Below are 14,229 nucleotides of genomic sequence, written 5' to 3' on the forward strand. Positions count from 1 at the left end.
CTGGGAGTCTCTTGGGCCACCCTGGCCAACAACTCAAAGGAAGGTATTTCCTGTCTGGCATTGTTTCTTGTTATGTAGCCTTTAGCTATGCACATGGAGTCATTATCTCCTTTTATGGATAAAATTTGGCATGTTGATTTGTACTTGGTAAATTTAAACTTCCTATCATTTTTTGGTGCTTTTGTGCTTTACTCACCTTGGGTTGCAGGATTGCCTGCCTTCTTTTCACCAGGCTTACTTGACAGCCATGGAGCTTTGCCCATGCCACAGCTTTTAAGCTGTGCTCCCATGGCTTGTGAAACACTTGTTTATGGGCACAGAATGACCTGGAGTTAAATACAAAAATCCTTCTCTATGCAACAGCAATTTATTCTAAATGCCAAGTTGACAGAGGAGTAGACCTTTTGGGGTTGTGACTAAGACAGGTGGCCAAGATATGAGGGACGTTTCTAATCCAGATTCATGCTAATAAACAGAATGGTGACTAAAGCGCTTTAGTGGGATCTTTTCATTTAGTCTAGTTAGGAGTGACCAACCCAGTTTTACTAACTGGCTACTTTCTTCATATAAAACTGTTGTTGGACTAAACTAATATCAAATTATTCTATATATATTAAAATTATTTTTAGGGAGATGGGATCAGGTATTACAAATGTTTCATGAGTTGTGTCTTATCCCTGGCCCAGGAACTCTGCTTTGGACACCTTTATATTGGTAGGTAGAAAGCATTTATTTAGTTGGTTCTGCAATTGAATATGTGATCTTAAATCAGTCATTTAGCTTATACAGCTAAGTTAATCCTTTTTAAAAAATTACATTTACTTATTTGTGTGCAAGTGTGTGTGCTATGGCATGTGTGTGGAGGTTAGAGAGCAACTTGATGGAGTTGTCTCCTTCCACCATATGGGCTCCAGGGATTTAATTCAGGTCATCAGGCTTGATGGTAAGCACTTTTATATCACCAAGCCATTTCACGAGCAGAAAATAAGAAATTTAAAAAGGACCGATGAAAGAGCTCAGCGTTCAGTATTTGCCTAGCATGCAGTAGCCCTAGACTCAAGTACCACAAAGCAAACAAAAACAAGTATTATAGTTACTCAGGTATATGGACATCTTTGACCTAAGAGAAAAATGGTACTTTGGATTTTTACCAGTACTAACAGACCTCATGTTTTGTTCATCAAAATTAGGGTTATCAGGAGTAACAAAGTAAAGATTTGGAGGTAGAAAGTATAAATCTTCTGTTTGAAGATGATGCTGACCTTTAAGAGGATACCAGCATCTTTCTGGGCCCACCCTTCATATTTTTTTTCTTTTCAACTTTTAAAAGTTTTTATTTATTATTATTATTTATTTTATGTGTATGCGTGTATTGCCTGCATGTAGGTAAGTGCACCCATGTCGTACAATGCCCACAGAGGTCAGAGGAGGCTGTTGGATCCTCTGGGACTGGAGTTACAGACAGTTGTTAGTTGCCATGTGGGTTCTGGGATTCAAGCCTGGGTCTTCTGCAAGAACAACCAGTGTTCTTAACTGCTGAGCCATCTCTCTAGCCCTATTATTTTTATTTTATGTTTATGAGTATATTGCCTGCATGTATGTGAGTGCACCCGTGTGGTGCAATGCCTCTGAAGTCAGAAGAGGGCTTCAGATGCCCCTGGAACTAGAGTTAAAGACAGTTTGTAGGTGCCATGTGGGTGCTGGGAATCGAACCTGGGTCCTCTCCAAAAGCAGTCAATCCATCTCTTCAGCCCCTCAACTTTATTTTTAAACATTCTTTATTACTGGTTTGGAGAGATGGCTCAGTGGTTAAAAGCACTGACTGGTCTTGCGAGGTCCCAGGGCCAATTCCCAGCACCCACATTGCGGTTGACAACCATCCATAACTCCAGTTCCAGGGAATCTAACTCCCTCTTCTGACCTCTGTGGGCCTTGCACGACATGGGTACACTTACACACATGTAGGCAGTACACTCATATACATAAAATAAAAATAGTAAATAGAAATGTTTTTTAAAAATTTTATTACATTTATTTGTGTGTGTGTGTGTGTGTGTGTGTGTGTGTGTGTGTGTACATACATACCATGGTACACGTGTCGAAATCGGAGCACAGCTTGTGAGAATTGGTTCTTTCCTTCTACCATGTGGGTTCCAAGGATCAAACTCAAGTCATCAGGCTTGGTGGCACATGGCTTTACCTGCTGAACCATCTCACTGGCCCTCTTTTCAACTTGAGAAAGCTGTTTTGATGAAAGAGGTGAGATCAGATACGTAGAACTGAACTGGGGAGATGGCTCAGCAGTTAAGAGTTAAGGCTATTCTTGCAGAGGACCTATGTTCAGTTTCTAGCACCCACATGGCGGCTAACAACTGCCCATAACTCCAGTTCCAGGTGATTCAATACCTTATTCTGACTTATTTGGGCATCACATGACATGGAAGTTACTTACATACATGCAGGCAAAAACCATGCACATAAAATAAAAATAAATCCGATATGTATAACCTCGTATAGTACAAAAATTGCCAGTATGGCTCTTGTAAGACAATGTAATGAGCTTTTCTTCATTTGCATGGAAAAAAAACAAGGTTTAAGGGTATGGGTTTGGGGTGTTTTTTTATCTGTCTGTACAAGGTTTAAAGGCATAGGTTTGGGGTATTTAGTCTATCCATATGACTGTCTCTCTGTCTGTACAAGATTTAAGTGTATGGGTTTGGAGTATTTAGTCTGTGTATCTGCCCATCTGTCCATCCATCCATCCATCCATCCATCCATCCATCCTTCTGGTCTTCTGTAGCCCAGGAGGGCCTCTAACTTGGACTTCTGACTGTCCTACCTCTACCTCCTAAATGTTGGCATTACAGGTATGTACCATCATGCCTGGTTTATATGATGCTGAGAATTGAACCCAGGGCTTTGTGTGTGCTAGGCAAGCACTCCACCAACTGAGCTACATCCAGCTTAGGTCATTTAGAACAGGTCTTATTAGAATATAGAATAAGCATGGGTTTTAATTTTTTAAATTTACTTTATTATTTATTTATTATTTATTTATATGTCTGTGTGTATGTGTGCAGAAATCAGAGAACAACTTGTGGGAGTCGGTTCTTTCCTTCCACCATGTAGGTTCTGGGGATCAAATTCAACTTGTCAGGTTTGGTGGCAACCACCTTTATCCACTGAGTCATTTTTCAGGCACATGCTTTTGAAACTTGGACAATATCATATTTACTATTAATGGAAGGAAGATGTTCTCTGATCTTAATTTATAGACATTTGTAGTGTTGGGATAATATGCCAGTCTAGTGATAATCAGTGTGACAGTTCATGGGAAAATTTTTTTGGTATTTTTGAGACAGTCTTACTATATAGCTGCTCCCAAACTCACTAGTTTGCCAGGATGGCCTTGAACTTGTCTATCCTTCTGCCTCAGCTTCCTGAGTGCTGAGGTAGGAGGCATGTACCATCATGCCTGGCTAATGGAAAATTCTTCACCTCTGCTGTCTCTCTTGGCTATCTCTGTTGAAAGGCCACTGATCTGTGTCCAGAGTCTGCCTGATTAGTTAGTACATAATCAGATATAGTTCTTACCATCTAGGAGCCAAACTGTTTCTGCCAGTAGTGTTCTGAGTCTTTCACACAGGATTGACAGCAGCTAGGGTCACCTGACACTCTGGAGCAGACTGCTGTAATGATTCTCACTTAAGCAGCAGTTATACTTTATCATGATTGGAATGGAGAGACAGGCACTTGGAAGGATTGACTAAAGTGCTTAATCAGTCAACCTTTACTATATGTTAAAGTTTTCTTGTAGTGGTGATCTGATGATGAACATTTCCACTATCCTCTCTACTATCGTCTTTAATTTACTTGTACAATTTCTTGGCATATGATGAAGTTACCTAGTTGGAGCAAGAGGACTTGGAGCTTGGAGATTTGGGGTTCACAGGGAGCTCATCTGTCACCACTGCTCCCCAGGTTTAGTTTCAGTTTCAGTGCTCAGCCAGAATACCTACAGAAAGGATGAGTATGGTGCACAAGCCTATATTCCCAGCACTTGGGAGAGGAGGCAGGAGGATCAGGAGTTTCAGTTCATCCTCTGCTACACAGTGAGGTTGAGGTTAGCCTGGGCTACATGAGACTCTGTCTCAACCCCATCTGTCAGGACTTTGCTATTTGAGCCAAAGCTTGAGTTAAAAAAACAAAACCATTTTATTTATTCTTTTAAAGAATTGTATAATAATTTTTTTGGCCATATTTTGTTTGGAAAAGAAGGCATCAGTCATTGCTAATATTGTCAATTAGCATAGCAAGGAGTGAGAATATGGCAGACAGTATAGATCTGGACCTCCTGTTCTATGCCGATTTGATGTTTCCCGTGGCTTCTGTAACAAACTACCACAAACTTGGTGGTTTCCAGCTACAGAAAATTGTTCTCCCTAATTCTGGAAGCCTGAAGCCTGAAACCAAGGTGTCGGTAAGGCCATATTCCTTCTGAAATGTGTGCGTTGTATTTAATGCCACATTTAGTTTATCTGTTCATCTGTCAGTGGAATCTTGATTATTTCCACATTCTAGGTAATTGAGCAATGCTTCTGTGTTCTCAGATGATTCTTTGAGACACTACTAACACTTAGATGTTTGCACATGTGTCTGTAATCTCTGTGTATCTGGTTATTACTAGTCACAGTCAGTTACATGCGGATCCTTGGCACCTGAGTACGGATATAAACTTATCAGGTAGATTTCAGTGGTACTGTTTTTCACCTTTACTAATTGACATGAAGCAAATTTTTATGCTTCTTCCTCAGATATAACTTTTTAAAAATTTGTTGATTTTTTTTGTATGTATTTCATACAGAACATCCCAAACAATCTTATTCATCTATATACCCACATCCCAAATGGCACCCTCCCATAGCCTCTCCCTCCCCCAACTGGAGCCCATATACTCTGTCATCCCTGTTACTGTCCACTGTTCCAAGGGGCTGATGCCCATCCCTTAGCCTGTGTCCGTGTTCTGTGGAGCTGATGCTCAGCCCTTAGCCTGTATCTTCCTGTTCCATGGGTCTGATACCCAGCCCCTAGCCTATGTCCATGTTCCATGGGGCTAATGCCAACAACTCAAAGGAAGGTATCTCCTGACATTGTTTCTTGTTATGTGGCCTTTAGCTATACACATGGACTTTTAAAGAATTATATTGACCCCTTTAATCTTTGGTTATACTTTCCTTATGGGTGTTTAAGACCACACAGCTGGCCCAGATAAACCAATTTATTTTTACTATTAAGGCCTTGAGGATCTGTTCCTCAGGAGTCACATGATTTTTTTAAAAAGAAAATTTATGTGTGTTTTGCCTACATGTATTTAAGTGCACCACATGTGTACAGTGCCCAAGGAGGTCAGAAGAGGGGGTCAGATCCCCTGGAATTGGAGTTAAGGATAGTTATTATCTACCATGTGGGTGCTGGGAAATTTATTTTTTGAGAGTAGCCATTTTAGTGGGTATGAGGTGTTATGTCACTGTGTTTTTTATTTGCATTTCCATGATTCCAAAATGTTAAACATTTTCCCATGTGCTTTCAACCATTTGTAAACATAGAAACATATCTGTTCAAGTCCTTTGCCTGCTTTTTAAATCAGATTGGTTTTGAGTTTTAAATGTTTCCTGTATATTCTAGATATGAATCTCTATCAGATACATGGTTTGCATTTTTTTCTGAGAGCTGCCTGACATAATTGGTAGTGTCTTTTGCTGTTCTCTGTACCCTCCCCAAACGACCACACTTTTGTTAGCATGGTTTATTGAAATTAAGGCGAACACAAGATGAAAAAAGGCATGCAAGAAGAAGTTAGGCAGGATTAAATTAAGCTCAGCTTGAGTGAGCTGGGTTTTGTGGGAGAGTTGCTTGCAGGCCAGAGCAGGTAGCATTGGCATTATTCTGAGACACAGCAGCAAGGACAGCCTTGAAAGCCAGCACTTGGTGGTGGTGACAGTTGTAGGCTATTCTGGGAAGGAGGAGGCTTTGTTTTTCAAAGCTTCTGTACTCCTAGATTTAACTCTGGCTTTGGTCAACCTGGAGGCACTTTGGCCTTTGATACAGAGAGAACAGTGTCAGGTACAGTAGAAAGAACACAGTACCATCCCCATTTTATTGGTAAAAGCAAGTATTTTCCCTTAGATAAAGCTTGTCTTCACTTTAGAAGTTTACTGTGCTGATTTTGAAAAACTCTAATTTACCTGGTAGTTTGGGAATGGTTTTTTGAACTAATAAGTCCATATTTCCATTGGAGAACTTTAAAACAGATTTTTGTTTTAACTTTAGTAATATTCTTGTGTGTGTTTAGGAATACAAAATAGGAAGAAAGTTATTTCCAGAGTTAAAAGTAAACAAGTTCCCCATCATTGTCATGGTTAACACTCAAAGATTGTTTAGCTTCATTCCCAAGAAAAGGGATGAGCTCTTGTCTGGAGAGTTAGTTTAGCTCTGGGCAGAGGCATGGTCTGGATGGGGTTTTACAGGCAGGGAGTCTGCTCATGCACCATGCTGCAGTCGTGAGTCAGCAGCACAGCTGCATATGGAGTGGGCAGAGGACATCTAAATTTAGTTGGTATTCACTTGAGAAGACTTCAGGAGCCATCCGACTCTCATGCATGCGTTAGTCCTCCTGGAAGCCAAGGGGGGAGGTGTGTGAAGAAGAGGCAGTGTCAGTCCAGGTCTTCAGGACAGCACTCCTGTCGCCCTGTTGATTGCTCATGAGGATTCTTTTCCAGTTCAGTCATGGCACACACTATTTTATGCATGTAACTCCTGAATTTAAGAATCCACAGTACTATGAAAATTAGAGAATTTTTGAAGTTAGATATACAAACTCTCAAATCTGGCTAGTTGAGAGACATTTTTAATCTAATTACCCCTTATCACAGGTGAGGGCTGTGATAAGTGAGGATTAAATACATTTTGTGTGTGTGTCTTTTTCCTAGTGAAGTTGCTATTTGTTAAAGTATTGGCTTAAAAACAATGGCAAGAACTGTTCTAAAACTCTCTGAGATGGATGGTATTCCCAGTGGATGAGTATACTGATGCTTTGCTTACCCCATTCAAGGTCATATGCATTGGTAGAACCCTGTTCTCTTTGACTGTAAGACCTGATGCTTTTCACAGTATATTGTTGTCCACTTTCTGGAGAGGGTGGGAAATTATTTGAAGAGTTGAACTACTTTATTTTCTCTAAAATTTACTTTCTCTTCAGAAACTGTTGATTTGCTAAGTTACACACATGCAAAAAAAAGTTTTTTAAAATATCTGTGCTCATATGGTTATAGCATTATTTTTATTAAAGTATATGAAGAAAATTGAGTCTTGATAGATAAATATTTGGGAAAGTTGACAGTATTTTACCATACTATTTAGACAATTATAGATGTACCTGTTCTTAAACAGTATACCAAAACTCCAACAAGTGATAGTTTTGTTGTTGTTTTGTTTTTTTTTCTTTCTTTTTTGAGGTAACTTTTCTATCCTAGCTTGTTTCTCAATTGCTGTGACAAAATATGCTGACCATACCAACTTGAGGAGGAAAGGGTTTATTTTATATTACATCTCACGGGTTACAGTTCATCAGGGAACACAAGGTAGGAACTCAGGGCAGGAACCTGGAAGCAGGAGCTGGAGCACAGGCCATGGAGGAATGCTGCTTACTGGCTTGCTCCCCTGGCCTCTGCTCAGCCTGCTTTCTTAAGCAACACAGGCCCACCTGCCCAGGGGTGGGACCACCCACAGTGGGCTGGGCCCTCCCACATCACTCAACAATCAAGATGATGCCCCACAGACATGGCCACAGGTCAGTCCTATGGAGGAAATTCCCCAGTTGAGGCTTCCTCAACCCAGGTGTGTCAAGTTGGTACTAAAGCTATCCAGCACAATCTGTATCCTAGGTGGGCTTTGAATTTGCTTTCTAGCCAAGCATGACTTTGAACTCCTGATCCTTCTGCCTCTACCTCCCAAGTGCTGGGATTACAGGTAAGCACTACCTTACATAGTATATGCAGTGCTAGGAATTAGCCCCAGGGCTTTGTGAGTACTAGGCAAGCACTCTGCCAACTGAGCTATATCCCCAACCCCATTAGCAGTTTCTTAAATGTTAGTTGGAAATGGAAATTGAAATCCTATCACTGCACTATCTTACTCTGTTACATTAAAATCCAATAATCTGAATAAATCTTTTACTCATGCTTGATTTTCTAACACTATGCATTTGGTTATTTGGAAAATACAGGTTCAGTGAGTTATGCGGGTCTTGCATATATAAACATATTTTATTATACAGTATCAGCCAATCATACTTATAGATAGTTGTAATGTAAGTATCAGAAGAGTATCAAGAAATTGTCAAGCAGCAACTCTAGGCAGTGGCTGTGCTTCCTCAAATTATAATCAAATTTAATAACAACTTACTTCGTTCACTTCTGAGTCTGAATAACGACAAATTTTCCATCAGTTATTGTTTTGAGTATAAGTAGGATCTTGTAGAAAGATGACTAGTTCATCTTGCAACTCAGCTGACTGCAGAAGTGCTTTACCTAGAAGCAACCATCATACTGTGGGCACAGCAGTGCTGCAAATATATGCTTTATTTTTTCACACAGCATACTCAAGAAACTTACCCTAGCCAGGAATGCTGGTACTCCTTTAGTCCCAGAGACAGAGGCAGGCAGATCTCTGTGAGTTCAAGCCCAGCCTGGTCTACACGGTCATTTCCAGCTAGCTGAGTCTACAGGGAGCCTACAGGGAGGCCCCGTCAAAAAAAAAAAAAAAAAGTATCCTTGAATACTTAGATTTAATAAAATTTATAATCTTTATTACTTCATCAAAGTCATTCTCAAATTGAATGATCTCTTTTGATGTAGTTGCTTTGATTTATGTTAAGGCAGAAGTTTTACCCACCACTGCTTTGATGTCATTAATGCACATGTTAACACAATAAAAAGGCAAGTAATTTCTTAATATTATTGAGAAAACAATTCTATTTGGTTAATAGATTCTTTTAAAAATTTTTTTTATTATTTTATGTGTATGCATGTATTGCCTGCGTGTAAGTAAGTGCACTTGTATTGTGCAATGCCCGCAGAGGTCAGAAGAAACTGTCAGATCCCCTGGGACTGGAGTTACAGACAGTTGTTAGTTGCCATGTGGGTGCTGGGATTCAAACCCAGGTCTTGTTCTTAACCGCTGAGCCATATCTCCAGCCCCGGTTAATGGATTCTTTTTTAGCTAATGTTTTAACTATTCATTTGAAATTTGAAGGAGGGAATTTTAGGCAAGTTTTCTTATTTATTATATATATATATTTGAGACAGTGTCTTATCATAACTCAGGTTGGCCTTGGACTTGTGACAGTACTCCTGCCTCAGTCTCCCAAGTGCTGAGATTACAGGCATTCACCATCATACTGGGTCATAGCAAGTTTTTAAAAAATAATCTAATTTGCTTCTAGGTTCTGAATTTTTCTATTAGGGAACTATCTAAGCCTAATAATTACCTTTGTCAACTATTTCCTTTTTGCTCTGTATGTTAAGATAGTTTTTTTCTTTTTCTCCTCCTCCATCGATTTGTGTGTGTGTGTGTGTGTGCGTGTGTGTGTGTGTGTGTGTAAGCCAGAGGACAGTCTTAGGTGTTATTCCTTGAGTGCTGTCCACTTTTATTTTTGGGCAGAGTCTCTCACTGGCTTGGAGCTCACTGAGTAGGAATGGTTGACTGGCCAGTGAGCCCCAGGGATCTGCCCGTCTTTGCTTCCCATCTCTGGGATTACAAACACATGCTATCATGCTCAACTTTTTTACATGGGTTCTGGTGATTGAACTTAGGTCCCTGCAAGGCAAGTAATTTACCAGCTAAACTATTTCCCCAGTCTTATTTTTTTGTTGTTGTTTTTGTCTGTTTTGAGATAGGGTGTCATTATGTAACCCAAACTGACCTCACTTTTGAGAGCATCCTGCTTCAGCCTCCTAAGTGTGTACATTACCATGCCCAGCTCAAACCACATTTCATTGTTTGTGACTATTTCTTTTAGGCTTATTGTAGTTCTAAAAACCTTTATTGAATGTCCCTCTGTGTTTTTCCCTAATTCTGGTATGAAAGCAGGGAAGGGTGTCTATCTGTAATTGCAAATGTAACTTCCCACATTGTTTGAAGCCATTCAGGAAATATATGAAAAGGAATTACTTATTTCTTCCATTTGAAATGGTCCCCCTACCCTTTCTCTCTGAAGGAGGCTTTAGCAATCCTAGAGTTTTAAACTATAATTTTCCTCTGAAAAAATTAAATTTGATTCTTTGTGATAATTTCTTAATTCATAAGCAAAGTAGTACTTATCACATTTTTAGCACACTCTCCTTTTTTATATAAGGAGATTTATAATAAAATGATGAGTAGCTTACCCATTTACAGCACTTTAGAAATCATTTTTGGGACTAGGGAGATGGCTCAGTAAGGTTAAGAACATTGGCTCCTTTTGCAGAAGACCTGGGTTCCATTCCCAGAACTCATATGGTGGCTAACAACTGTCCAGTTCCAGAGCATCTGATGCCTCTTTTGATCTCCATGGACATTGCATGCACTGGTGAACTTACATGCTGACAAGGCACTCATACACATAAAATTTTAAAAAATTGTTAGAAGAAACTATTTTCACCATTAATCCTATTAAATATGGCTAGTACTATACATCGTAGTCCTAATAGTATTTCTAAGCTTAAGAGTAATATTTTAGATACTTAACTATGAAAAGAATGAAAAGTAACATCATTAGAACTACTGGCCATTGTCATTGTCCAGAACAGTGTCTGGTACATAGTAGAACTCAATAAATACTTGTTGAATGAATCAATGGGCTTTTCTTTTCAGGCCTGTATTGATGAAAACTTGGATATGGTGAAGTTTCTGGTGGAGAACAGAGCCAATGTAAATCAGCAAGACAACGAGGGCTGGACACCCCTGCATGCAGCAGCATCCTGTGGTTATCTCAACATCGCAGAGTGAGTGAACTTCTGTTGTGTGTTTGGCAGGAAGCGCTGTCATTTCTCCTCTGCTTATCAGAATATGGCTTTCACAAACAGTTATAATCTCGATATAAGTGATAAATTATAAAAGAAGAAAGTTGGTTTTAAAGAGGTAATGGATACTATATATACATGGTTAGTAAACGCACAATTGTTAGTTGAATTTTTTGTTTGCTTTTGTTTTCATGTAATTTATCTTTGCTGGAATATGCAGAGGGAGCATCTGTCTGGTATGCTATATGGTTCATTTCTGAACAGTTGTACAGAACCTAAAGGGAGATTTTTATTTTCTTCCAGACATCTTTGTAAACCTATTTCTAAAATGAATTTTACTGTAGTTAATAACAAAAGAAAGAACCTAAACATGTGGGACCAAGGCAAGGTAGCAACTGGCATATGTCGTTCACATAGGGTTGAATGGATAGGTTTGAAATGATATGTTAGTAGCAGTGAACCTCAGTGGCCACATATTGCCCTCCCTTGGGTAGAGGAATCCTGAGCACATAGTACTGAGACAGAGGAAGCGTGAAATGAGTCTGTTGTCTGACACAATCACCAGGTTTCCACTTCTAGTTAGGAAAGAAACTGACAGTTGAAGCATCTTTAAAATTTGCAGGGCAAATTTAGATTGATAAGTAAATTTCCCAATCCAGCTAGTCTGTGGTTTTTAGAAAATCAGATTGGGTATTTAAGTCTTATTCAATAATATGATTAGGATTTAATATAGTTTTTTCTTATTCAGCAAACATAAGGCTGCCATGTAGAAGCCTGAAAACCTCATTTGCCCAGATTTCCTGGGGGATAGTTGAGTTGCTAGGTCTGCTTTTGAGTGTGGGATGCTCAGCTAGAGAAGGTAAACACAGGGAGACTCAGGGCCAGAGACACCTTGGTTATCAGCAAGGTGCTAGGCTAGGCTGCTTAAGAAGGGAGATGGCTGGATAGGTCTCAAAGCCAGGACAGCTGCATAGTACAGGTTTGTTTGTTTTTCATTCCTCACTCTGTTGTAAGTTAGTGAAAATCCATAACATCTTCATCATCCAGGATGCCCCCATTTCAGGTTCATAGAAAAGACTCTTGAGTCTCAGCTTTACACACTGATGCCAGTGTAGTGATGCTTAGGGGTTAAGATGCTTCTTTGTCCACTTTGGACTTACATTTATGTAAGAAATGTAAGCCATATTGGCTTCTATTATTTGTATTTGAGTGTGTGTTCAGGTTGCATGTTTGTGATATTTGAGCTATAAAATCTCATTTACATTCAAGGATTCAGTTTTCCTCATTTTTAAAAATTGTTCCCTTTTTTTAAAGAATATTTTATTATTTTTATTTTATGTGTATACATGTATTGCCTGCATGTAGGTAATTGCACCCATGTTGTGTAGTGCCCAAGTAGGACAGAAGAGGCTGCCAGATCCCCTGGAACTGGAATTACAGACAGTTGTTAGCTGCTATGTGGCTGGGATTTGGACCCTGGTCTTCTGCAAGAACAGCCACTGTTCTTAACTGCTGAGCCATCTCTCCAGCCCCTTTAATTGTTCTAAGGACAGCTGACACTTAAAATTAGGGTAGTTGGTGGTGTTGTCTTTCTGTGAAGCTGAATATAAACAATGCTTTTTAGCATGCCTTTGAGTCCAGGACTAGGAAGGCAGAGGCAGGCAGATCTCTGTGAGTTCAAGGCCAGCCTGGTCTACATACTGAGTTCCAGGCCAGCTGGGGCTACAGGGACCCTGTCTCAAAAAGACTAGAAAAAAAAAATTAATCAATTAGAGATAGGGTTGTACTATGTAACTTTGGGTAATTCCAAGCTCTATTTAGGCTAAGCAATCCTCAAACTTAAATCTTTCTATATCAACATCCAAGGGGCTGGAGAGATGGCTCAGTGGTTAAGAGAATTGGCCACGTATGAGGAAGAACATATGTCGTTTATTTTTCTGAGTCTGTGTTGCTTCACTTAATATAACAGTTTCTAGATCCACCCATTTACCTGCAAATTTCGTTATTTCATCTTTCTTTACTCGTGAAAAGAACTCCATTGTGTAAATATACCACATTTTTGTTAACCACTCGTCAGTTGAAGGACACTTAGGTTGCTTCCATCTCTTAGCTATTGTGAAAAGAGCAGTAACAAACATGGTTGTACAAGTGTCTCTATAATAGGATAAGTCCTTTGGGTATATGCCAAGGAATGGTATAACCAGGTCATATGGTAGGTTCATTAAGAGTTCTCCACACTGTTTTCCATAGAGGCTGCTCGAGTTTGCAATCCCACCAGCAGTGAATGAGCATTCCGCTTTCTCCACATCCTCGCCAGCATTTGGTATCATTTGTTCTCTTGGTCCTAGCCAGTCTGATTGGGGTAAAGTGATACCTTAGGGTGGTTTTAACTTGCGTTTCCCTAATTACTAACAATGGTGAACACTTTTTGAGATGTTTCTTAGCCATCTTAGCCATCTTTATTTTTTCCTTTGAGAAGTCTCTGTTCAGTTCCTTAGCCCATTTTTTTTTTTTGGTCTTTTTGAGACAAGGGTCTCACTGCAACCCCAGCTGGCCTGGAACTCACTATGTAGACCAGGCTGGCCTTGAACTCACAGAGATCTGCCTGCCTCTGCCTCTGAAGTGCTGGGACTACAGGCGTGCACCACCACGCCCGACTCTTAGCCCATCTTTTAATTGGGTTACTTCCTTTCTTGATTCTTTGTCTTTTGAGTTCGTTATATATTCTAGATGTAAAACCTCTGTCAGATGTGTTGCTGGTGAAGATTTTCTCCCATTCTGTACAGGGTTTTCTCTTCACTTCCTTGGTTGCTTCTTTTGCTGTATATCTTTTGATATACAGAAGCTTTTAGTTTAATGAGGTCCCATTTGTTGATTCTTGACCTTGTTTTCTGAGGAGTTGATGTCTGTTTAGAAAATCCTTTCCTACACCTGTATCTTGTAGGGTATTGCCAATGTTTTCTTCTAATAGCTTCAGGGTTTCCAGTTTCACATTGAGGTCTTTGATCCATTTGGAGTTGACTTTTATCAAAGGTGAAAGATAAGGATCTGCTTTCATTCTTCTACAGGTAGAGATCCTGTTTTGCCAGCACCATTTGTTGAAGATGCTGTCTTTCCTCCATTGTGTGTTCTTGGCACTTTTGTCAAATATCAGATGGCTGAAATTGCG

General features: G+C 39.7%; 1 protein-coding gene across 7 annotated transcripts in view; it reads left to right on the forward strand.

Moving 5' to 3' along the window:
• Positions 1-14,229, forward strand: part of Ppp1r12b (protein phosphatase 1 regulatory subunit 12B) — a 264,563-nt gene that overhangs the window by 58,557 nt on the left and 191,777 nt on the right. For all 7 annotated transcript variants that reach the window (XR_003849129.1, XM_029562176.1, XM_029562177.1 and 4 more), the window contains exon 2: positions 10,912-11,042. Coding sequence is in view for 6 of the 7 variants with exons in the window: in XM_029562176.1 (XP_029418036.1) it covers positions 10,912-11,042 (131 nt within the window). In the remaining variant the exon portion in view is untranslated. The remainder of the gene's footprint in view (positions 1-10,911; positions 11,043-14,229) is intronic.

The sequence above is a fragment of the Nannospalax galili genome, unplaced genomic scaffold (assembly GCF_000622305.1).
Source record: "Nannospalax galili isolate Female #2095 unplaced genomic scaffold, S.galili_v1.0 scaffold113, whole genome shotgun sequence".
Lineage (NCBI taxonomy): Eukaryota > Metazoa > Chordata > Mammalia > Rodentia > Spalacidae > Nannospalax > Nannospalax galili.